Source organism: Rhizophagus irregularis, chromosome 6 (assembly GCF_026210795.1).
Source record: "Rhizophagus irregularis chromosome 6, complete sequence".
NCBI classification, from domain to species: Eukaryota; Fungi; Glomeromycota; class Glomeromycetes; order Glomerales; family Glomeraceae; genus Rhizophagus; species Rhizophagus irregularis.
Window position 1 is genome coordinate 2,150,688 of NC_089434.1, and position 23,786 is coordinate 2,174,473.

At 26.6% G+C, this 23,786-nt stretch overlaps 4 protein-coding genes across 4 annotated transcripts; 3 read left to right on the forward strand and 1 right to left on the reverse strand.

Moving 5' to 3' along the window:
* Window positions 1-4,261: 4,261 nt before the first annotated feature.
* Window positions 4,262-4,510, forward strand: OCT59_026202 (uncharacterized protein; the record flags this gene model as incomplete). The annotated part of the gene is made up of 1 exon (XM_066143015.1): window positions 4,262-4,510. One exon carries the CDS (start codon window positions 4,262-4,264, stop codon window positions 4,508-4,510), a length of 249 nt encoding a protein of 82 aa, XP_065992575.1.
* Window positions 4,511-9,896: 5,386 nt separating this feature from the next.
* On the forward strand, window positions 9,897-10,280 carry OCT59_026203 (uncharacterized protein; the record flags this gene model as incomplete). Its single annotated transcript, XM_066143016.1, has 2 exons — window positions 9,897-10,164; window positions 10,240-10,280. The coding sequence occupies 2 exons, from the start codon at window positions 9,897-9,899 to the stop codon at window positions 10,278-10,280; spliced, it is 309 nt and encodes a 102-aa protein (XP_065992576.1).
* Window positions 10,281-12,425: 2,145 nt separating this feature from the next.
* OCT59_026204 (uncharacterized protein) lies at window positions 12,426-12,626 on the forward strand (the record flags this gene model as incomplete). The annotated part of the gene is made up of 1 exon (XM_066143017.1): window positions 12,426-12,626. The coding sequence occupies one exon, from the start codon at window positions 12,426-12,428 to the stop codon at window positions 12,624-12,626; it is 201 nt and encodes a 66-aa protein (XP_065992577.1).
* Window positions 12,627-20,317: 7,691 nt separating this feature from the next.
* On the reverse strand, window positions 20,318-22,878 carry OCT59_026205 (uncharacterized protein). The gene is made up of 9 exons (XM_025315718.2): window positions 22,739-22,878; window positions 22,583-22,636; window positions 22,463-22,507; window positions 22,365-22,382; window positions 22,163-22,246; window positions 21,917-22,083; window positions 21,732-21,845; window positions 21,553-21,595; window positions 20,318-21,478 (listed from the first exon to the last, which is right to left on the reverse strand). The coding sequence occupies exons 1-9, from the start codon at window positions 22,740-22,742 to the stop codon at window positions 20,775-20,777; spliced, it is 1,233 nt and encodes a 410-aa protein (XP_025182243.1). The 5' UTR covers window positions 22,743-22,878; the 3' UTR covers window positions 20,318-20,774.
* Between the last annotated feature and the right edge of the window lie 908 nt (window positions 22,879-23,786).

A 23,786-nucleotide genomic window follows, 5' to 3' on the forward strand; every position in this document is an offset into this window, starting at 1 on the left:
GCTGCTAAACGAATTCATAAATTATTTCATTATTTACTTTCTCATAATTATGAAGATTGTACCCCCTTAATTTGTCAGGTACCTTAGGTACTTACCACCATTTGGACACTATTACCCGCATTGACTTTGTTTGGTCTTGTCTGCTTCTTCATCGTTATATGTTAACAGCAACCATTTTTGATGTCTATGATATACACATTTTTAACTACAATCCTATTATTATCACCTATTTTGACGCTTCTTTACTGTCAGATGCTATTAAATCTGCTCGTGCTCATCAACTTGGTCGTAATTCTCAACGCATTTTTAAATATGATTCTACCTCTACTAAACAATGGACCGCTTTTGCTGAAGAATTAGATATACTATGCCCAATCGATCCACTTGTTTTTGATGCTTGGCCGCTCAACCAAAAGTGTGAATATCTTCATTCTAGGATTATTAAAGCTGCTAAATCCAAGTTGTTATCCTCTATTGTAGGTAATACTTATACTCCAAAGAAGCCTAAAGACTTGGAAAGTTTATGCCAGTCTTACCGTTTTTTATCTAAAGTGGCTAAGACTATCCGGTCTCTTTACAAAACCCCTACTTTATATTCTGTTACTTTTGAAACCAAATGGTCTTCATACTATATACATCTTAATAATCTTCTTTTTATTCACAAACAAACTTTTGTTACTTCTATTGTTTTTCCTCCTTTCCTTCGTGATGAAATAATTGATGATTTTGCTAATTTACTTCAAGTATTAGAGAATACACTGCCCTACAATAAATTACCGGATTTGACAAAATTTGCATAGCAATTTTCATGTTGCATATAAGTTTACGAATTTTTAATAAAATTCAGCCAGAATTTTTTTATTTGAAAGCTGATCATAAATAGTTTTTATGTATCAAAATAAATAAATATGATTAATTATAAATATAAAAAAGTTTTCTCATTGCAAAATAATATAAAAAATTATGAAATTCACACTTTTTTTCAGCAATGGGTCAACTCTTTAAAATTTTAAAAAATTTTCTTTATTTTTTAATACATGAAAGCTACAATCGATTGGCTTTCAAACAAAAAAAGTTTGACTGAATTTTGTAGAAAATTCGTTAAGTTTCATATAGACTAAAATTTGTCAATTATTATTAATTTTACTATGTAATTACAAATTTTTATAAGATTTATTAGTAAAATTGTTTATTTTCGGGCTATATGAAACTTTATGAATTCTCAATAAAATTTAGTCAAACTTTTTTTATTTGAAAGCCAATCAATTGTAGCTTTCATATATTAAAAAATAAAGAAAAATTTCTAAAATTTTAAAGAGTTGACCTATTGCTGAAAAAAAGTGTGAATTTCATAATTTTTTATATTATTTTGCAATGAGAAAACTTTTTTATATTTATAATAATTATATTTATTTATTTTGATACATAAAAACTATCTACAATCAGCTTTCAAATAAAAAAATTCTGGCTGAATTTTATTAAAAATTTGTAAACTTATATGCAACATGAAAATTGCTATATAAATTTTGTCAAATCCAGTAATTTATTGTAGAAGAGTGTATGACTTTGCTTTTGCGTAGTCTGCTTTACTTAAAGAAAAAGAGTTCCAAACCTCCTCTATTCAAGCCAAAATTGATGCTCAGAATGATAATTTCACAAATGATATTTCTACCTTTATCGATTCTGCTCTGTCACGAACTAGACGGTGAATAGTTCTTGATCGTATTTTTGTTGATCATCCAACACACCCCACTTTATTAACTTCTCCAGATGCTATTGATCAGGAAGTCATTAATCATTTCCAAAATTTTGTTCCAATTACTTCCACACCTCCTTCCTCTATTCAGGATTTGTCTGAACGATGGTCTAATGCTTACGCGCCACTCGCCAATGTCTCTCTGGCTATTTTTGATTCACTTATGGATTCCCCTACCCTTGATGAATGGTCTTCAACGATTTCTTCCATGCCTAATAATAAGGCTCCAGGACCTTCTATGATCTCGTATGAGATGTTAAAACATCTTGGACCCTCTGCTTCTTCTCTCCTTCTTAATTTAATTTGCGCATGTTTATCAGATGCAAATGTTCTGGATTTATGGAGGCAAGCTACCGTCTTTCCCATTCTGAAACCACATGAATGGAAATGTCAACTTAAGAATACACGTCCCATTATTCTATTGGAAGTCATTCGTAAGGCTTTGGTTAAACTTTTTTATAATTGTTTGGCTCCTTTATTGGCCTCCCATCATGTTCTTCAAGGTGGCAATTTTGCAGGTTTGCCTGGAGGTTCTTGCTGTAATCCCATTATCACTTTGGAATCCATTATTCACGATTCGGTAGTCACTAAACAGCCTTTATGGATCCTTTCCCAAGATATTTCTAAGGCATTTGATTCTGTAGACCTTACTATGTTGAGATTTGCCCTTCAATGCTTACGTCTACCACATGCTGCTATTCAATTCTTATTCTCACTATTTATGTCACGTTCTAATCATATCATTACTGCACATGGCCCTACTCTGCCATACAGAGTACGAATAGGTATAGACCAAGGCGAAGTCATTTTTCCACTTCTATGAGTTATTTATTTAGACCCTTTGCTCACAGTCCTTAAAGATAAAAAGCACGATCCTTATCAATTAGTCTCTTCAATAGCTCCCTGTACCTCATCGTTAGATTTTTGTCCTTTTGACGTTTTAGAAGTTAATAACTTGGTGTTTATAGATGATTCTACTTTGATCTCTTTTTCTAAAGAAGAAATGGAACATATGCTGTCTATTACTGAAGAATTTTATTGTTTGAATAACACTTCAGCCAACCATGACAAATATGTCTTTGCTATTTCTCAAACCTCATCTCCTATAGCTTTTAACTTATTAACCTCGTCGCTTAATAAAACCCCAGTATTACTATTACTCCTATCCCTATATCCTCATCTTTTCATTTTTTGGGTGTCTGGTTCAATATCAATAGCTCTAGGAAATTTATCCAGCGACAACTTAAATAAGAATGTAATTCATTCTCTGCAATACTTCGCCTTGCAAAATTAACTATTCAACAAGTGATTTATCTTTATAATACTGTCTTGATCCCCAAGCTGGATTACTGAATGCAAGTTATGCATTTATCTGAGGCTGAATATTCTACTATTACTTTTTCAGTTCATATCTTAGTTAAACACAAGGCTAAATTATCTCGTTCTGTTCCTAATGTGGTGTTATATTTATCACAAGCTTTGGGTTTGATCAATTTATTTTCATTTCAACAACAGGGTCATTTTACTAATTTATTTTTATTAGTAAATTCTATACATGCTGCCCAAATTATTTTGGGATGCTATAATTCATTCGGTTTATATATAATTTACTATGTAAAGTGCCAAAATAATTTGGGATGCCATAATTGAATTTAGGATTTTACTTATAATTACGGCAGTCCAAAATAATTTGGGTGGCATGTATAGTATTTATGAAATCTCTTTTCAATTATAGATTGCGGTTTATTCAATTTTATTGTTTAATCCCTATTTCCCCTTTGATGGTTTTGGATTGAACTTGTTGGTCTTCTCTTAGAATTTTCAAACAAGATTATATCGCTAATACTTTAGCTTCGCTGATCTCAACTTCCTTCCGCCTATTACGCGCTAATTTGTCACCTGTGCCTGATTTAACTTACCCTAATGGTCATACTCCCATTTATCAATGCCTTTCTTTGGATGTGTTTAAGGTTAATTTGGCATGACTTCGAAAACATGGTCTATTTTATTTATCGCAGCTTTTAATGCCTCAGGGTACACATTTACTTTCTTGGCTGTCATTTATGCTAACTCTATTCAAAAACGTGGTAATGTCTGTATCCCCAACTGGTATCACAATCTTTTTGCTAATGTCACTATCCCGGATAAGTTTGGTCTGTTGCAAGATCGATTTATGACTGAACAACGACCTTTAAGCCAAATTGCAAAAGAACTAGCTCCTTGTACTTCTCCTCCTGGTTATAAGAAAAACTGGATTGTCACGTTGAATAACAATGGCCTCCCTTTATTTGGTAAACAGATTCAAATCCAACCCAAGCATTCTACTTGTACTATTGTATATTGGACCTCAGACTGCTTATTCTGTCCGAACGATTTGATTACCTACAATCTTGTCCTGGCTGTAATTTGAATATAAATAAATCTTCCTACTCAAAGAAATCAGTTGCTACTAGTTCTGTGGCTTGCTCCTATTCGGTTTTTCTTCTTCAGTCATGGATTTTGCCTATGAAGAAATCATCCATTATGAATCACACATCCCGCTTGTCTGCTACGGTGTCATGGGCTGAAATTATGGATTATGTTATTTTAAATTGTAATCACTCCGCTTGTTTAGTGCTAGCTGCTGATATTCCTTGTACTTCTATTGGCACCATTGATTTGGCTTCACCTGCTTCACCTTTACTCATAGCTGGCGATGTTGCTGCATCAGATTCGCATTATACCTTTACACTAATGGTTCTCTTATTAATTTAGGAACTAGTGATGTCTCTATAGGTTAGGGCTGGGTTCAAATTGTTAAAGATTCTGGCTTTCTTAACTCCATAAACTGGGTATTATTCACAATTGGCCTTCCTCTTTTCAAGCCAAAGCTGCTGCTATTTATGCAGCTTTGTCAGCTTCTCCTGCAAATTCAGTTATTCATATTTATACTGATTCACAGACTTTCATTGAGGGTTTGAAACATTGCTTTTAATCTGATTATTTAGATTCCCATCTTTATTATAAGACCACCAACTTTGAACTCTGGGCTATCATTCAAAAACTGATCGTTGACAAAAACCTTTCATGACTTTGCTGACTCTTTAGCTAATACAGCACACATATCTGAGGACGCTGTTCTTATTTCTCGCCTTGACCTAGTCGCAGTTCATGATTATATTTTGGTCTACGGTGACGTAGTCTGTGAATCTAATCCAAGGCATTTGTTTAAGCAATATTATCAAATGTTATATATAAAGACCTTTTAGATCTTTCTTGTTTCCGTTTTATCTCTTTACTAATGGACTCATCTCAGTATCTGGTCAATTGGGCTCTTACTTGGTACACATTAATGTTTCAACCTAAATATGATAACTTTTTCACTAAGGAAAATGTTTTCAGACATCATACGATGAAATTTCAACTCTTCCTGGAAGATTTACCCACTTTGGAATCCCTCAAAAGGACGCGACCTGATTTATATGTAGAAATTCTTACCTGTCGCTCTTGTGAAAACCAACTTAAAGACTTTATGTACTTATTTATGTGCAAGAAGTGCCATTCTAAATTACAACAAATCTTGACATCATATCTCAACCATCTTATCCAAAAACTTAAAGAAGCGAGTGATACCGCCAATTGTAATTATTCCTCTCAGATTGATAGGATCACTTCCCTCCTTTGTTGGACTTTTTCGTCTAGTAACTGGTCCTCCTATAGTCTGGTCCGTGGCTGTCTGCCCACCGCTTTCTTAGAATCCTTTGAAAATTTAGGTATTCCTCATCTTACCGCCATGAATGTGGTCGCTGCCATTCACAATAATTTTGTCAACAAATTCTGTAAACGAATTTGGAATTCACGTTTGTATAATAAAGGCATATGGGAACATGCGATAAACATTACTTCAAAACTTAAACAGTCTTCAAGACCTAAAGGTTTGTCCAAATCTTCTTATTTACCTTACTCATCTTTACCACCTCTGACCCATGTTGATTCACGTGACTCCAGAACCAATTGGTTAATGAACTCGATGAAATATAGATTATCTTGGTTTAATCATATGTCAGGTTTTATGGGTCGTCTAATGATGCTACTTAATAACAGCTTTTGCAGGATGGAGTGTCAATTTTAATAGTGGGCGCGTCATTCGTTATTATGTTAGCATAGTTGCTTCTACTTTGGTTGGAATATATCAAGGGAGGAGATCTAGGAAGTGTTAGTATTAGCGATTTTTCTTTTGAATTTTCTTTTAATTTTAATTTATTTCTAGGAGACTATATAGCTTTGTTTTTAGTTAGTTTTTATTTTATTTTCTATTTTCTTATATATGTAAATTTGTAAAGTTTGATAAATAATTAATAAAGATAAAGGCTGCTATACCATGTTTGCCCGAAAGTGTAACTTATGACCTGTTTTGGAGATATCCGGGGTCCTACTAGGACCCTGAACAATATATATAAAGGTAGGTTTTGAGTTTGCTAAACCAACATATAAAAATTTTTCCTATGTGAGATTTATTATTGCTTATTTGATACCATAATTTTTAAATAGTCAAATATAATTATGCGTAGCAGAGTATTAAATTATTAATAGTCAGATATATATTTGCGTAGCAGGATAGATTTTTTTAATATATATATATAATATAATATATATTTACATTTTTTACTATAAACATGTTTGTGTAAAAAAAATTTACTATTTTTAATACAAAGAATAAGTTAATTGTATACGTAATACAGGAAACATTTTTAGACGTGATTGTGTAACGTGTTTATGATAAAACAAAAAATTATAAATCATATATGTGTCTGTGTAATAGTAAAAAAATATATATTGAAAATGAGAGCAAGAAAAATAAGTGTTTTTCTGTTTTTTTATAATTTTACACTATAATTTTTGTAATAATCGGTAAAAGTTATTTCATTTTTACTTAGAAAATTTTTTAAAAATATTTTTTTTGACAAATTTTACAGTAAATTTTAAAAATAAAAATTCCGCATATTGGTGGCGTTACAAAAAACATGAATATATCCATAAATATCTATTCAATCATAATAAAAATTTATATGTAAGTAGATTCAAACCTGCTAAACAACTTTACTTAAGAAGATTTTGGATGTTTCCTTTGACTAAAGTGCCTAAATTACGCTTTGAAGTCACAGAACAGATATACGAAATATTAATAAGAAACATTTATAAGTTGTAATATTACAAAAAAATAATAATAGCTTTATCCATACTTTATTTCAAAAATTTTTGTTTTTTTAGTTTTTTTTATATACATATTTTATAAAAAAAATTATATATAAATATATATATGTCATAAAATAAATTGCTTAGCAATGTAAAAAATTTATGGGTTAGATAAAAGTTTGCTTAGCAGACATGAAAAATATTTGCTTATTGACCTTAGTAAATTTTGAATTTTTTATCTGACCTATATATATATTGTTCAGGGTCCTGTCCTATTCGATATATTAGTTTTTGACTAGTGATATGCAATTGTATGAATTAAAATGCTAGATATTTTAAAGAAACCTACTATAATAAGTTTTTTATAGAGATTAAACAAATAAATTTAAAACATCAAATCACTGGATATTTGCATTCATAAAAAATATAATTTATTTTAGTAATGGCAAACTAATATTTTACTAAAACTTCTATTATAAACTAATAAAATAGTGAAAAATTTCTAAGAGTTTGCCATTTACCTTAAAACTGAAAAATTATTTATAATAAATTCTATATATATAAATATAAGTATTATTACTAAAAAAAACTATAATATTAGAAATCTATACTTGATAATAAAATTAAAGTATTTATAAATCTTTCAATACTTTTAAAAAAGTAAAATTTTAAAAAATAAACTGGTAATTTTATTTTTCAAAATAAGTACTATTAAATTATTAGTTAGATTTTTAAAATAATATCTATATAAAAAGTTATAAGTATTTAAATTTAGTAATTTTTATATAATTAAAATAAAAAATTATATAATTTCAATTTTATTTAACTAAATTTTTAATATTCAATTATTAAATAAATTTAAAATAGTAAAATTTATTTCAAATTTTAAATTTAACCTATTATCAATTCAATTTTTCAAAATAAATGTTGCATTTTTAGTGATTTTTACTTATTTTATTTAAAATTATTAATAAATTTTTATTAGTTATATGATAAACCAAAAATTTAAAATATCATTGAATATATATACTTCTAGTATTATATTAGATTTTCTTCACAAAAAGATTTCTATTTGAAAATTTTTCCAAATATAATTTTTGATAATATCTATAATTTATCTATTAGACTCATAAGATATATTTGCAGGTAAATAGAATGCAAATTATTTATTATAGGTTTGATTTTTGTAATTTTCTCTTTAAATAATTTCTTTTAAGTATAATTAAGAAAAAAAATAATAATTTATTTATTATTTTTTCTATGAAATTATTATCAGTTTGTAAAATAAAAATTTATATTAAATTTCATTTTATTGGTTTATTATTAATTATTTTTATATTTTGATGATTACATCCTTCTGAGTGAATATGATAGCTTATAATAATTTGTTTGTATGGTATATAAACTTAATATCAATAAAGCATATATAAATTATTAAAAAAAAAAAAAAATTAATTATTTTATATAATTTAATGTATTCAGATAAACATTTATAAAATTTAATATTGTTATAAAAATAATATTGAATTTAAATGATTTTATTTTTATACTTTAAATATTATTAAATTGGAAAAACATATAATTTTATTTTTAATTTTAATTTAAATTCTTAATTATATTTTATCAGATGTAAGCCAAATAATAAAAATGTAATATTGTAAAAAAAACTTAAGAAATTATATTAATTAACCTTATTTCTTATTTTTAATATTATATTATTAGTTATTTTCAGAAACTTCAAGTTTTTAAATGATATCATTTTGATATCATTTTGATATTGATTCAATATCGATTTAATATCGATATGATATCGAAATAAAATATTATCATTTTAATATCAAAATGATATCAAAATAGTATCAAAATGTAGTAGTACAATCTGAAATCCAGTCAATTCAGATTGATCTGATCATCTGAATTGAAATTTGAATTACATATAAAAAATCGAAATGATTAATGTCAAAAAAAAAATTTTCATTTCACAATTTCATAGTTCAATGTCGACATTCTCACGTTTGTTTATTTAAAGAGATTTTTTTCACATTACTTTTGACTATATATAAATATAAATCATGTTCCTTTTATCTATGCTCCTTTTTAAAGGTCAAACCTTTTTTCAACCTAATTCTACCCTTCTATTTCAATATCCTACTACCTTCACGACTAAGGATAGTCACCGGTCCTAGAAGACCGCGGTTTTACCAGTTCTACACCCTAAAAAGATGGACCAGTCTATCTCGCGTAGGACTGTGGTCTTTCAGTCCTGGGCTAATTCTGGCCAGATACATAGTGTCGGCTGGAATTACTAAATATGGCAATCACGTAATCCCGGGTAAATAGTTTAGCCACCAGGCAAAAAATTTTTTACTGGTTCTGTCATTGTAATACAAATTTTTTTGTGTTACACTTACTTGTAATTCTGGCCGGCATTATAAGTTCAGCCTGAATTAACAGCAGGATCGAAAAGACCGAAAAACCACAGTCTGTCTTAAGACCGGCAGTCCTGGGACCGAATAGAACCAGTAAGACCGATGACCATCTTTATTCACGACCCTTTGAGAATTTTACCACTTTTTTATCTAGCAAAAGCCTTTTCTATGGAGAATTTTGATTATTATCCTGGTGAAGATTTTGACTTTAATCCTATTTTGGAACTACAGAACCAGACGTCTGGAAGTTTTGATATTCCACATGAAACTTTTTGTTTGCCTGCAACCAGAGTTGTGGTCGTACATGTGTACTAGCAAAATTTTAGTACTCGTATAGTACTCGGACTAGTACGTACTGTGCTTAGTACATGTCATGTAGTACACTTCTAAGTGGTAGTACATCTGTACGAATCTGATCTAGTACAAAATTAGTACATTAGTACAGATTCGTACAATCATTTTTTTGTATAACAGAACGCGACAAAATTAAAAAAAAAATTTATTTTCTTCCTAAATAATTTTTCACTTACGTTATAATGGTAGAAGGCTTAAAAAAATATATTATTTCAACAAAGTTAAAAAGTGTCGTTACTAATAAATTATGTTATTGTAGAGCATGTTTTAATAAGCTTGACGAAAATTATCCTGAATTAAAAACAATAGTAGATAAAACTGATAGAATTTTAAAACATTTCAAAAACTGGCAAAACTTTCAAGATTTATATAGTCAACAGGAAAAGGATGAAGTGTTTTCAATTAATATAACTAATAAACGAGAAAAAACAATTTTGGGTAAACAAATATGTAAGTAATTCTTAATACCTTGTTATTACTGCTATATTAGCCTAAAAATAGCATTTTAATGTACTCTTTTAATAGTGAATGATTATAATTCAGACCTTGATTACTCACAAATTTAGTCTTTTGAACGAAGAGAATCATTTTCTTCACGCTCCTCATTAACCTCTCTGCCTTCTCAATAGTCAAATTATGGACCTATGGACTCACATGTTGCGCGTTCTCTTTCAAGTACAGATAAAGCAAAATTTCATATATACTTATTACAAGTCACTATTTCTTGTGGATTTCCATTATCCTGGTTAAATAATCTAGAGGTCATTGAATTATTTAAATTTCTTAACCCACAAATTAAACTACCAGACCAAAAAATATTATCAAATGAAATTTTAGACAATGCAGTTAAAGAATTTGATGTTAGGATGTTAGAAAAATTGGTATTAGATAGGATAGGAATTACTCTCTCTTTTGATGGTTGGACAAATATTCGTGAACAAAAATTAATGGGAACGGTACTTACATCATCTGATGGACAACCATTCATATGGAAAGCTTCAGATATAAGTAGTGAAAGAATAACAAATGTTGAAATTAGATCCAAAGTGGAGGAAATGATATCTGAATTAAATGAACTCAAAATTCCTCTTTTAGCAATTGTTACAGATAGTGCGCCTGCTTACAATGCAGCAAGGTAAATAATTATTATTTCTTTATATAATTATTTTGTAATATTTTAATTAATTATATATTAATTATTTAATTATAGAAAAAGACTACAAACTCAATATCGTAATATTGTATTTTTACCTTGTTATGCCCACCAAATTAATTTGTGTGTAGGCAAAATTTTTAAAGTTTCATCTGAATTCAAAACTACGTCACAACAAGCTCTAAAACTAGCTGTTTATTTTAAAAATGCAAATAATAAATATTTTATTGGTAAACTCTGAGATATTCAAATGGAAATATATGGTAAATGTATTCAACCAGCAGTTTCGGATGACACAAGATGGAACAGCTACTTTAATTGCTGTAAAAGTTTAAATGCTACCAAAAATGCTTTACGGGTATTTAATTAATTTACTACTTAATTATAATTACAATAAAATAATTTTTACTAATTTAATTTAATTTTTTTTTATATTATTATTAGTCTTTAGCTACAAAATTTGAACCTCCAACTTCTACAACTAGGAGACGGCCAACAGATCCATTGATAATTCCACATGAAATTTATAATATAATTATGAATGGAAGTTTTTGGAAATCCTTAACAAAATTTGAACAACTTTTAATTCCTTATTGCGCCATCCTTAATATTTTACAAACTGATAAGGCATGCTTATTTGAAGTCTTACATGAATTTGCTTATCTTTATCAATTTTGGCAAAAATATCCAAATAGTAACATAGCCAATGGAATTCTAATTAGACTAGAAAAGAGATGGGAATTATGGGAACAGCCTCTTCTTATTCTTTCTTGACTTTTCCATCCAGCTTATAAATCAAATTATTTTACATCACCATTAAGATCACAAATCAACTATTTACATATGGTAAATGGTTAACTTATTATTACAAAGCTTGGACCGGAAAAGAACCAACATCTATTCTTAAAGAATTTGATGAATTTTCACAAGAAATTAAATATCCTTTTGATGACGCATCTGTTGCTCAATTTGAAAATGGAATTCATAAATATTGGTGTTGGGTTCGAAATACTTATCCAGAAATAGGAACTGTTGCAGCACATATTTTTGGAATTTGTGTTAATGCTGCATCAGTTGAACGATTATGGAGTAGTATGGGTTTTTTTCATACAAAAACTAGAAATCGATTAAAGGTAATTAATAATTTCATATCAGCAGGTTAATTATATTATTTATTGATTCCATTGTATAATACTAAATAGATCAGCAAATTATATTTCTTTTTATTAAAATGACTTAGTATAACGTGATCGATCAACAAATCTTACTTATTAAACCCACTGATATGCTTTTAATTTAAAAATTTTCTTATTACTTAATTTAATAATTTATTTATTATATTATATAGTTTTCTCGAGTATTAAATATGGCTAAATTGTGGGTTGATATTACTTATAAATGGCGTAAACAAAAATCTATAGCATTAAAATCAGCCATAAATAATATCGAATTAGAACAACATACAAATTTATTAGACAATATAGATAAATAAAATAAGGAAACTGAACCTGATAATAATAATAATAAAAATAATGAAAATGAAGAAAGTGATGAAGACATGGATGATGAAGAGTTTAATATAGAAGAGGAATTTCAAAATCAAATAGAACAATTTTTAGAAATAGATAGTAATATAAACGATGATGATTTTGATTTAGACAATATAAATGTTGAAGGTATTGAACATCCAGCACAAAATAAAGATGCAAAATGGAAATTAGATATTATATTTGAAGATAATTTGCATTGTCCTTTTTAAAAAAAAAAAATAATAAATAAATAAATAATGTGTTTGATCATATTTTATAAATATCACGTGTTTTTATATTTTTGTACTTTGTACGAAAAGTAAAATTTTAGTACATGTACTAATACTTCGTACAGTCAATAAAATCAAGAAAAAAAATATGATGTCATACGTACTATGTACTAATTCTCAAAATTTGCGAAGTACAGTACAGTACCAGTACAGTACTAGTATTGTACTAGTACAGTACTAGTACAATTCCCAACCCTGCCTGCAACTACTAGGAAACCACCTGGTACTCAAACAACCCTCTCCTTTTCCACAAATTCTACAAAAAACAAAGGAAAAGGTAAAATTATAATTAATAATAATAAATTATAGTTTCATCTCTATGTACATTTATTAATAATTTTCAACAAAAAAGCTGATCATGATAAGAATATATACAAACGAAAAAAACCATCATTTACCCAGGAATATTTTGAAAAGAGTATTAATGACAAAGGTGATGAGATACGAATTTGTAAAATTTTAGATGAAAGTGGTAAAAAATGCGACCAAGAATATAAGAATGTTGGAAGTTCAACAGAAAACCTCATTGTGCATCTTAGGGATAAGGATGAAATTGTTATGCAGGATGATACAGCTGTTTTAAAAAAAGTATGATAAACATGGCATTGCATGTATCATTATGAATATTATATTAATTATATTCATACATTACTACTTAATAATTTTTAGCCATGAAATTCCAAAATTACTAGCTTTGTATGAAATTGTCATCCTCATTCTAAGCATATTCAAAAAAAATGCGAAAAAATAACTCTTAAATAGATGTTACTTATGAACTAACCTTTTTCTGCAATTACTAATAAAGCATATAGAGAAAAAATGGCTGAATTTGATTCTTCTTTTGTTGTTCCAGGAAAACAGAAGATCAAAATAATGATTGTTAAAAGTTATAACTATAATCAGCAAAATTTTCAAAATCTTCTTACTGAAACTGCAGAAAGTGTTTCTCTTACAATAGATCTCTGGTCTAGTAGAGCCAAACATGGATATTTGGGAGTCACTGCAACTTGGATCACATCGGATTTTGAAATTAAAAATGTAATGTTAGAAAACAAATATGTTCCTTCTCCACATTCTAGTGATGTTATTACTAATAAATTTTACAGATGTATCAAGAATTGGAATCTTGAGCAGCGTGTAACATCAATCACCACTGATAACAAGTCAAACATGGTTGCAATATTTCGTTTATTGAATCAGAAAAGTGGATGTAAAGATGTTAAACGCCTTTCTTGTACAGCACATACCATCCAATTGGCAATTGGAAAGGGGTTGGCATCTGCAGAGATTTTAGTAGCACGTATAAGAAGATTAATTCATTTTTTTCAATATTAAAAACAAGTAGAAAGATTAGAGCAGGTACAAAATAAACTTGACTATGTAGATATTATGCGCTGTATTCAAAACGTATCTACATGTTGGAATTTAACGTATTATGCTTGGGATCATCTTTTCTTTTTAAAAGATGCTATTATCCAACTTCAAGCAGATTTATGCACATCAACTGATCGGGAAAGTAAGAAAGATAGCAATAAATTGAAAAGAATCTTACTTTCTGATGAAGAATGGAGTCTGTTAGATCAACTTATTGATATATTAATACCATTTAAGGAAGTAACCTGTGAATTTTCTGGCAATACATATGTAACTTTAAGCCAAACCATTCCAACTATTAAGGCAAGAATTTTTGATTTAGCTTCTAAAGTACCACAAAATGTTAATGAATTTTTGGATGAGGATACTGTATTTGACTTTGAAATTGTAGAAACACGTTTTATTGATTTTGATGATGATGAAGTTATAAGTAATATTACAAAGGAAAGTATTTCAATTAAAAATTCATTAGATACAACAGGTATTTTAGAGAAAGTAAAGCAAAATATATACAATGCACTAATTTACTACTGGAATATTCTAAATGATCTTGGTTTAATGGCAGCTTTACTGGATCTTCATTATAAAAACTTGGATTTTATAGAAATTGATACTGAGAAAGAACGAATTATTCAAAAACTCCGTGATGAAATTGGTAAAGTAGTAATACCAGAATCTGAAACTTTGAATAACCCAGCTCCATCCATAGATATAGAATCTTCAATACATTCATATAAAGAATATCATCAACAGCGTAAAAGTAAAACTAAAAAAGCAATTCTGAATATGGTAATTTGTGATGAAGTTATGAATTATTTGTCATTGCCATTAGTATTAAAGACAGAAAATCCTTTAGATTGGTAGCGAATACGTTCTCAAAATTTTCCAAAACTTGCCAAGTTAGTTCGCAAGTATCTTGCAATACCGGCAACCTCAGTATTAAGTGAACGACAGTTCTCTGATGTTGGTAATCTCATTAGTGCTAAGAAGACAAGTTTAGATATAAAATTAGCAGGTCAAATGCTATTTTTAAAGAGAAATATTAAAACAATGAAAGTTTTTGCACCAAAATGGGATGAAAATATTGAGATAAACTAAATTTTATTAAATTTCAATAAAATTTTGATGATTTTATAAATTGTTTTTACAATATTTTGAACTGTTAATACATTGAATTTCTAGGTTTAATACCATTTTTTTGTTTTATAAATTTTTAAATTTAATATTTATCTATCATTTAAAATTCTAATAAATTTTCAATTTAATGATTACAATAAATAAGTTAATTACTGCAAAATAAACATATACGAAAAACAAACTGATTAAAAAATAATTAGAAGAGCCAGGGGGTTATTTTTTTATTATAATAATTTATTATTTAAAAAATATAAATGATTAGTTAATTATATTTTAAAAAAGAAAACAGATTAGAATTTAAAATACGGATGAAATCTGAATTTGGTTTAAATTTATGGATATCTGAATTGATTTTAGAATCCGAATTGGATCAAATTATGAATTTAAGTGATCATCTGTAAGATTTTTGAATTCGAATTATAAACTGGATTCAGTAATAGAAATTCAGATTTGATTCAAATGGCCTCCAAAATATCAGATCAGACCCCTATCAAAATGATATTAAAATGATAATTGAAATGACATCAAAATAATATATTTAGATGTCATTTCAGATATCATTTCAATATTAATTTAATATCAATTCAATATTAATATAATATCAAAATGATAATACTTTATTTTAATATTACATCGATATTGAATCAATATCGAAATCATGTTAAAACAATACCGTTAAAATAAACTTAACAATATCAATTCTATATTAATTAAAAATGTTAAGTTTCTGTAAAGATATAAACTTAATATCAATAAAGTATATATACTGTAAATCATTAAAAAAAAAAAAAAATATTTGATAGTATTTATAATGAACTTGAATTAAATACTAATTAAATCAATTTATAATTTTTTTATTTACTTCATGTTTTAATCCTAGATATTAGGACAATTAGGGGCATGCCAGAAATCAGCTAATTTCTCTCAATTTGTAGCCTTAACCCCATCCCTGCCTGATTGAAATCTGATTGGCTAAAAAAATTATTACTATTAAATATTAAATATTATACATAATAATTAGTATTATATAATTATTTTGGCTTCTAGTAATTCAATTTGAACAAACTTTTTTTTGTTTTGTAAAGCTAGATTTATAGAACTAAACGAGTATTATAAATTAAAAAAAAAGTTTATTAAAATTGGATCACTAGAAGTCAAGATAATTGCATTATAATAATTATTATAATATAAATACAAATATCTTAAATATCTTAATTTCTAGCGATTCAATTTGAACAAACTTTTTTTTATTTTGTAAAGCTAGATTTATAGAGCTAAATGAGTACTATAAATTAAAAAAAGTTTATTAAAATTGGATCACTAGAAGTCAAGATAATTGGTTTAGTTATTATTAGTTTAGTTATAAATAGATTATCATTATGTCAATAAAATGACATAATGCCAAAAGATGAATTATAATGAGTAATGATAAGAGAATAGTAAAATTGAAGGAAATGAATTAATGAAAAGAGAATCAATATTTTGAAAACTAACATTTTGAAAAATAGAATACTTTCAAAACATGAAGTTAAAATATTCACAAAAGAAAAACTGATTAAAATATTATAATAATAGGGTTTCGATCCAGATCTGGTCGATCCGAATTCAAATTCGAATTCCCTTGTTTTTTGGACATCTGGATCTTACTTTTTTGTAACGGATGAATCCGTTTTTATTAATTTGAGCCAGCACTATAAATTTGGCCAGAGTTAGCAAATTTTGCAAACAGTTGATCTTTGACATTTAATATTAATTCTGGTTAAAATTATAATTTTGGTCAGAGTTAAGGTCAAATTTAGAATCTGGATTCAATCCGAATTCGCAAAAGAAGATCCGGATTCTATCTGAATTGCTTTAAAAAATAAGATTGAAACCCTATATAATAACTCAACCATTATAAACTAATCAATAATAATTAGAAATGATTTGATTCAGTGTTCGGAAATGACCTGGTCATTTGATCATTTAAATGATTTATAAAATCATTTGTCATTATTCATAATCATTTGTCATTTGGTCATTTCAATCATTTGATTTTGATTGGCTAATATTTATCACATAAATAATCATGTGACTATAATTAAAAAATAATGAATGTAGTGTAGGCAAAAATCATAATGCTGGCCAAAATTACATTCAAATGACCAAGATCATTTGTCATTTGAGCATTGAAATGACATGTCATTTGTCATTTATCATTTGAATCATTTGGTCATTTCAAGTCATTTGCCGAACACTGATTTGATTAATATTAATCAGAAATAATAATTTAAGAATCTTATAATATTCTAAAAACAGATATCTTAAAAGAATATTTTGAAAACAATATTTGGGAACAAAATATGCTGAAATATTTTGTAAGTATTAAAATTGAGAATAAATATTTAAAAGTGAAGTATTCTTAATAAGACATTTTGGATAAAAATATTTCTTAGAAAACAAATAAAAATAATTTATTTTTTTTAGAAACAAATAGTAGATAGATTATTTTCTAAAATACTTTAGTTTTGTTTAGAATATTTTTAATGTAACTTAAAAAGGTATAAAAGATGGAGGTTTTGGTTTTAGTTAAGTAACACCAAGTTTTGATTTGAAATTGAAAATATTAATGGAAATTTAAGAAATAAAAATGGGAATTAATAATTATATTAGTTGTTAATAAAGAGTTATCAATATGGTTTCATATTGAAAACCGTTTAATAATTAATAAAATTTAATATTTGAAATAAAATTAATGAAATAAAATAATGATATGAAATATTAATAAATAAAATACATAAAGAGAAGTTATCACCATTTGAAATTATAAGATCATGAATAATAAAAATTTAAACTAAGCGTAATAATTAAATAAAGTTATGTTTATCAGTATATAGCAGATGTCAGTGATAATATATATAATACAATATCAATTTTATTCTAAATTCTGATTGGCTAATATATGTATTACATAATGCTTATGTAATCTAAAATTATTTATGATAAATAGATAATATATTTTTAATTTTATTGAAATTAAATTATAGAAATTTTTTTTTTAAAGTTTTTCAAACTTATAATTTATCTAAAAAAAATGTGAAGTTTTAAATAATTTTATAAGTAAAAGCAAAATAATGATATGAATTTTAAGGATAATGTCAAGAAAAATTCATTTTAATAGATAAAGTTATAAATAATAAGAATACATATAAATAATAAATACAGTCGCCACTGGTTATAATGAACCTGTTTGTACCGAAAACTTGTTGTATTGAACCAAGTTTCACAAAACCAATTTTTTTATAATTAATTGCACTAGATATAACGAAATCACATAATAAATTACTATATATTGCATATCGAACTTATTTTAGCCAAATTCGAAAAGTATATCGGTTATATTTTAGTATACTGAACTATCATGTAACTTTAATTAGTAATATAAAAGAATGGACTACCGGAAAAATTATTTCTGTTAGTATCAGATAAAATTTTCATTTAAATAGCTGGTAAATACTTAAAAAATCGATGAACATATAAATTTTAAATAAAATATAGTGTTATCTGTTATAATAAGTCATGTAATCATTTGAACTTTAAATATTACAGTATATGCTGCTATAATTTAATTGGATAAAATTCATATACCGAACAGTTCAGTATATAATTTAATTGGATAAAATTAAATATTATTTAAAGAACAGTTCATATATAATATGAATATCATATATCGAATTACATATCTGAACCAAAACGCTTAGAACGGCAGGTTCGTTATATCCAGTGGCGACTGTACATAAAAATAAGAAAGACAATTCAAGTAATTCTTTCAACTAAAATTATAAATTTTAATTGAAAAAAGATAAGATAAAGAAGAACTCCAATAATCCTTTCAAAAAGAAATAATAGAATTAAAGAAGATGTTAAAAAAAGTTAATGGATAAAATGTAATAATCAGAAGACTATTACTGTAATATTTCACATGAATTTTTAAAATTTGATTTGATTTAAATTTAATTCAGACTCAATTTGATCTCTAAAAAATATTATCTTGGGATTTAGTAATCTAATTTTGATAATCTTTATTTTAAATTGATAGTGCTCATTAACCTAATTAAAATAAAAAAAGATCATTAAAATCAGACTGCTAAATTAAAAATTATTTGCACAATATGTTTTTACCCTTCAGGATTAATTAAGGTTATACTATGTCATAAATTGATTTATATGAAACACTAGTTACCAGTTTATAGAAAATCCTGAACATTTTTTATACAACTTATATTAGAATTTGCATAGAGTTTATATACTAATTCTAATCATAATTGCATATTTCAAAAGTATTTTCAAAATTTTTTATCTTATATATTCTGTTTTTAAGTGATTTAGTAATTAAATTTTAGCAAATTTAGATTCATTGGATTCATCTTAATAAGATGAATCCAATGGTAGTAAAATTATATTTTAGTATTAATATTAATCAAGTTATTGCTAAAAATGCATTTTACTATATCTTTAGTTAATCACTATATAATTACATTCATTGAGACCAAAAAAAAATTGGTATAATTATAAAAATATTATATAATATAAATAAAGGGAGGTTTTTAATAAGTATATTAGTAATTTAAACTAATGTAAATATACTTATAAAAGAATCTGATTATGTTATTATATTTTTCAGGTTTATAATCTTGCATAGTCTAAACATTCAAACGAACTTGTTTCAACTTATGAATATTCTCAAAATCAAGTAATCCTTTGACAATACCTTTCTATGGAACAATTGGCAGTTTTAAGAGGTTATACATATCATATCTTGTATCCTTCTATTTTACCTGATAGGCTATAGAGTTAACTGTTTATGGTACTTTTAATTTATCTAATGATAATTTAACTAATATATAGAAAAAAATTATTACTTAATTTTAAATATATTGGTTAAATAAAATTAAACTATTTATATTATAATATTTTTGTAATTAATAAATACTTAACTGCATAAAGAAATGCCTGATTTTTTTTTATTATTATATATATAAAAACTCATTAAAACTAATAATAATTTGAAAATGTTATATTCTAATATAAATGATAATAAAAAAAAAAAATATTATAAAATAAGGTAATATTATTAATATTATTAAACTGAATGTAATTATATTAATATAATTTATCATTAATTTTTATTATTAGTTTTAAATAAGATGATTAATAAAAAAAATAATTACTAAAATAAAACTAGTAATAATAAAAATAAAAATAGAACCTAAAATTATAAATCCATTAAAATAATTAATTTTTTTCTATAATGTTCAAATTTATAATAATCGAATTGGCATAATAATATTTCTTTATTGCCAGAATTAACAGAATTAAGAAATTGGGTGATATATATTTTCTTGATTTTGTTTTGAAATTGCTAACTCTATTACTACAAGAAAAATAGCTCATATTGTTAAAATGAATTACATAATAAAAAGAAAAAAAATACAAAATGTATTATATATCAAACTGGGTTAAATATTATATATGTTATATATGGTTTTTTGGTTAGTCATACCTTGTCTTAAAAATTACCTTATTTTAACACATTATCTAAGCATTGCCATTTTCTGTTGTTATAGCTGTATCATTGCCATTCTTAGTAGTCTTTTCCATTTCTTCTTTTTCTTTCTGTTCTTTTTCTTTTTGCTTTCTTCGCTCTTCTACTCTTCGAAGCGCTTCATCTGTGTCTATTGGTTTGGCTTCGCCAAATGGATTTGGTTTGGATGATCGCGGTGCAACATTTTCATTTGGGACAGTAGCTGAACTTCGTGGTTTAAGCTCAAGTTTTTTGCGCATTGGTGGAGATGTATCAGTAGTATCAGTATCAGTTGCTGATGCACGAATATTGTTAGAGTTTTCAGCTTTCGATTCTGGTGATGGACGCATATCATATTTTCGCACTGAATTGTATCTTTCCTCAGACTTACGCTCACGAAAACTGCTTGATCTACTATTATTAAAACCTCCACCTCTCCACTCTGTATCTCCTTTACGTTCGACCTTATCATTTCCTCCACGATCATTTCGTTCAATGCTACGATCCGTTCGATCAAACCTGTCACCACGATCACGTTCACCACGATCGATTCGATCACTTCGATCACGAAAACTACCACCACGTTCACCCCACTTGTCCTCTCTATGACCAAATTTATCATTGCCACCAAAACGATCACTTCTTGGAGAAGGAACTTGTGTTTCTCTTGGCACTTTCCGCCGCCATTCGCCAGCGGTACGATCTTCTCGCTCACGAGCTATTTATTGAATTAAAGTTTTTATAATGATTATTAAAGAAAATCATCCTAAAAATTTATCTGCTATAACCTACGTGGATCAGCCACACTAATCTTAACCGGTCTGTTTCCCAAATTCTATTACATAATAAATACCATTAAACAATATAAAATATATTAGTATTTTTTTTTTTTTAAAAAAAAAAAAAAAAATAGAAACTATAGCAAGCGGGTTTATCAATGTAGCAGTAACTCAAAAAAATACATCTCATACCTCTCCACTCAGTTGCAGTGCTTTGGTTAATGATTCTAGATCTTCAAATTCGACATACCCAAAACCCTTTGGTTTATCATTATCTTTATCACGAAGAATTCTAATGTTAAGAATCTAAATTATAAAATTCCAATAAGCTATTTGTCTCAATTAATAAAAATTTTACATTAAAATCGGTATTTTACCTTCGAATCAATGAAAAATTTTTTTACTTGTCCTTCAGTTAAGTCATAAGGTAAATTACCAATATGAGCCGTATAAGGTGGTGATGTAGGAAGTTCTTGGGGAATTCGCTCAGAACGAGATGAAAACCTAGATTCACGTGGTGACTCGCGAGATTCATAGCGTGAATCTACAATTATACATTTATATTTTACTTATATATTACTATATAACATTCATTTATTTATTTGGAGAACAAAAGAAAGTACCTCTTGAATAAGTTCTTCTTTCAGAAAATCCTGATCTCCTATCCCCGAAACCACCTTTTTGACGATCTTCGTGATCACCGTAATCTATAATATGCCATTTCATTTTTTAAATTTTCTAATCCTTTTCTTTTTTTCATATAAAATACCAGAATTTAAATGAAAATTGATATTAAAAGTAAAGCCAATAAAATTTTAGTATTACCTGAGAATGCCGCGGCAGCTAGATAAAGCGAATGCTAACTGTTTAGATGTATGTGAACATTGTAAAATACATCAACACGCATTATATGATAAACTCACGCGCAGAGGGTAAATCTTCCATTTCATCAGCCCAAGAACCGGTTGCTATTGTTTTCAAAAATATTTTAGAGTTATTATTATTTATCAAAAGGAGGCAACAAAACTTTATATCGTACATACACTGATCTGCCAGAAATTCTGTCAAGGACATTTTAGTGCTTTTCTTTTTCGAACCTTGAGAACCCCACGTGTGGAAAACACAGATCGTGTTAAAATAAAAAAAAACTTTGAAACGAAAAAACAAATTCTTGAATAAAACATAAGTTAGAAACTCACCCATATTTAATATTACGAAGATGTTAAAATTATAGAATATCGCGCTAATAATAATCAAAAAAAAAGGATGCAGAGAAAGCTTGCTTTTTTTTTTTGTAAATCCGTTTCAAGTTGCACACCGTTTTGGTGGCTGAGATGAACGCACATTATGTACGAAGGTAATTTACATGATTTATCACGTGATATTAGTGATCAAAAATTTGTAAGAAAAGATCATCGATCATCGCATTGTAATCATGTGATCTGATAATACAGATAAAGGATTTATTGTAAGTTGTACTTTAAAATTAAATAATAAATTCTTTATATAATTTTTTTTTTTTTAAATGTTGAATCATGTATCATTTTATTAGAATATATTTGACTACATAATAATCACAACTATTCTGTAAATGATACTTCCAGCTCCTGGCCAGTCTGATCAAACATTAATTATTATGTCACAAATAAATTAAGAATAAAATTAAATAGTAAAAGTAAATCAAAATAATTAAACCTATACTATAAATTAAAATTAAACTAAAAAGAAAAATAAAAGTAAAATAAAATAAAATTATAAATAAAATTATAAATAAGAATAAGATTAATTAATTATTATATATATATATATTTTTTTTTTAAATATTATTCCAATAATTTTTTGCTACCTTATCAAACTTCTTCTTTATTGGGATCCAATCTTCACATATGTATTTCTTTATAAAGGTATCCATTAATTTCTTTACCAAAGGAAATAAATTCTTTATATAAAAAATTCTTTATTTAATAAAAGAATTATGAGATAAAATACTTGTTAAATATTAAATCCATTGTAAATGAAAAATAAATTTTTTTTTATTTTTTTTTTATTTACTCTCATAGGAATTGATATTTAATTATAGTAAAAAGAAATGAAAAATAAATAAAGTAATATACTACCAACCAATATACAGATATATATACTGTATTTATATAAAAAAAAAACAAAAAAAAATTATTACTATTAGGGCAGTGACAGATATTACCTAATATTCTAGGGGAAGGGGGTAATTGAAAATTTTAGGTTACA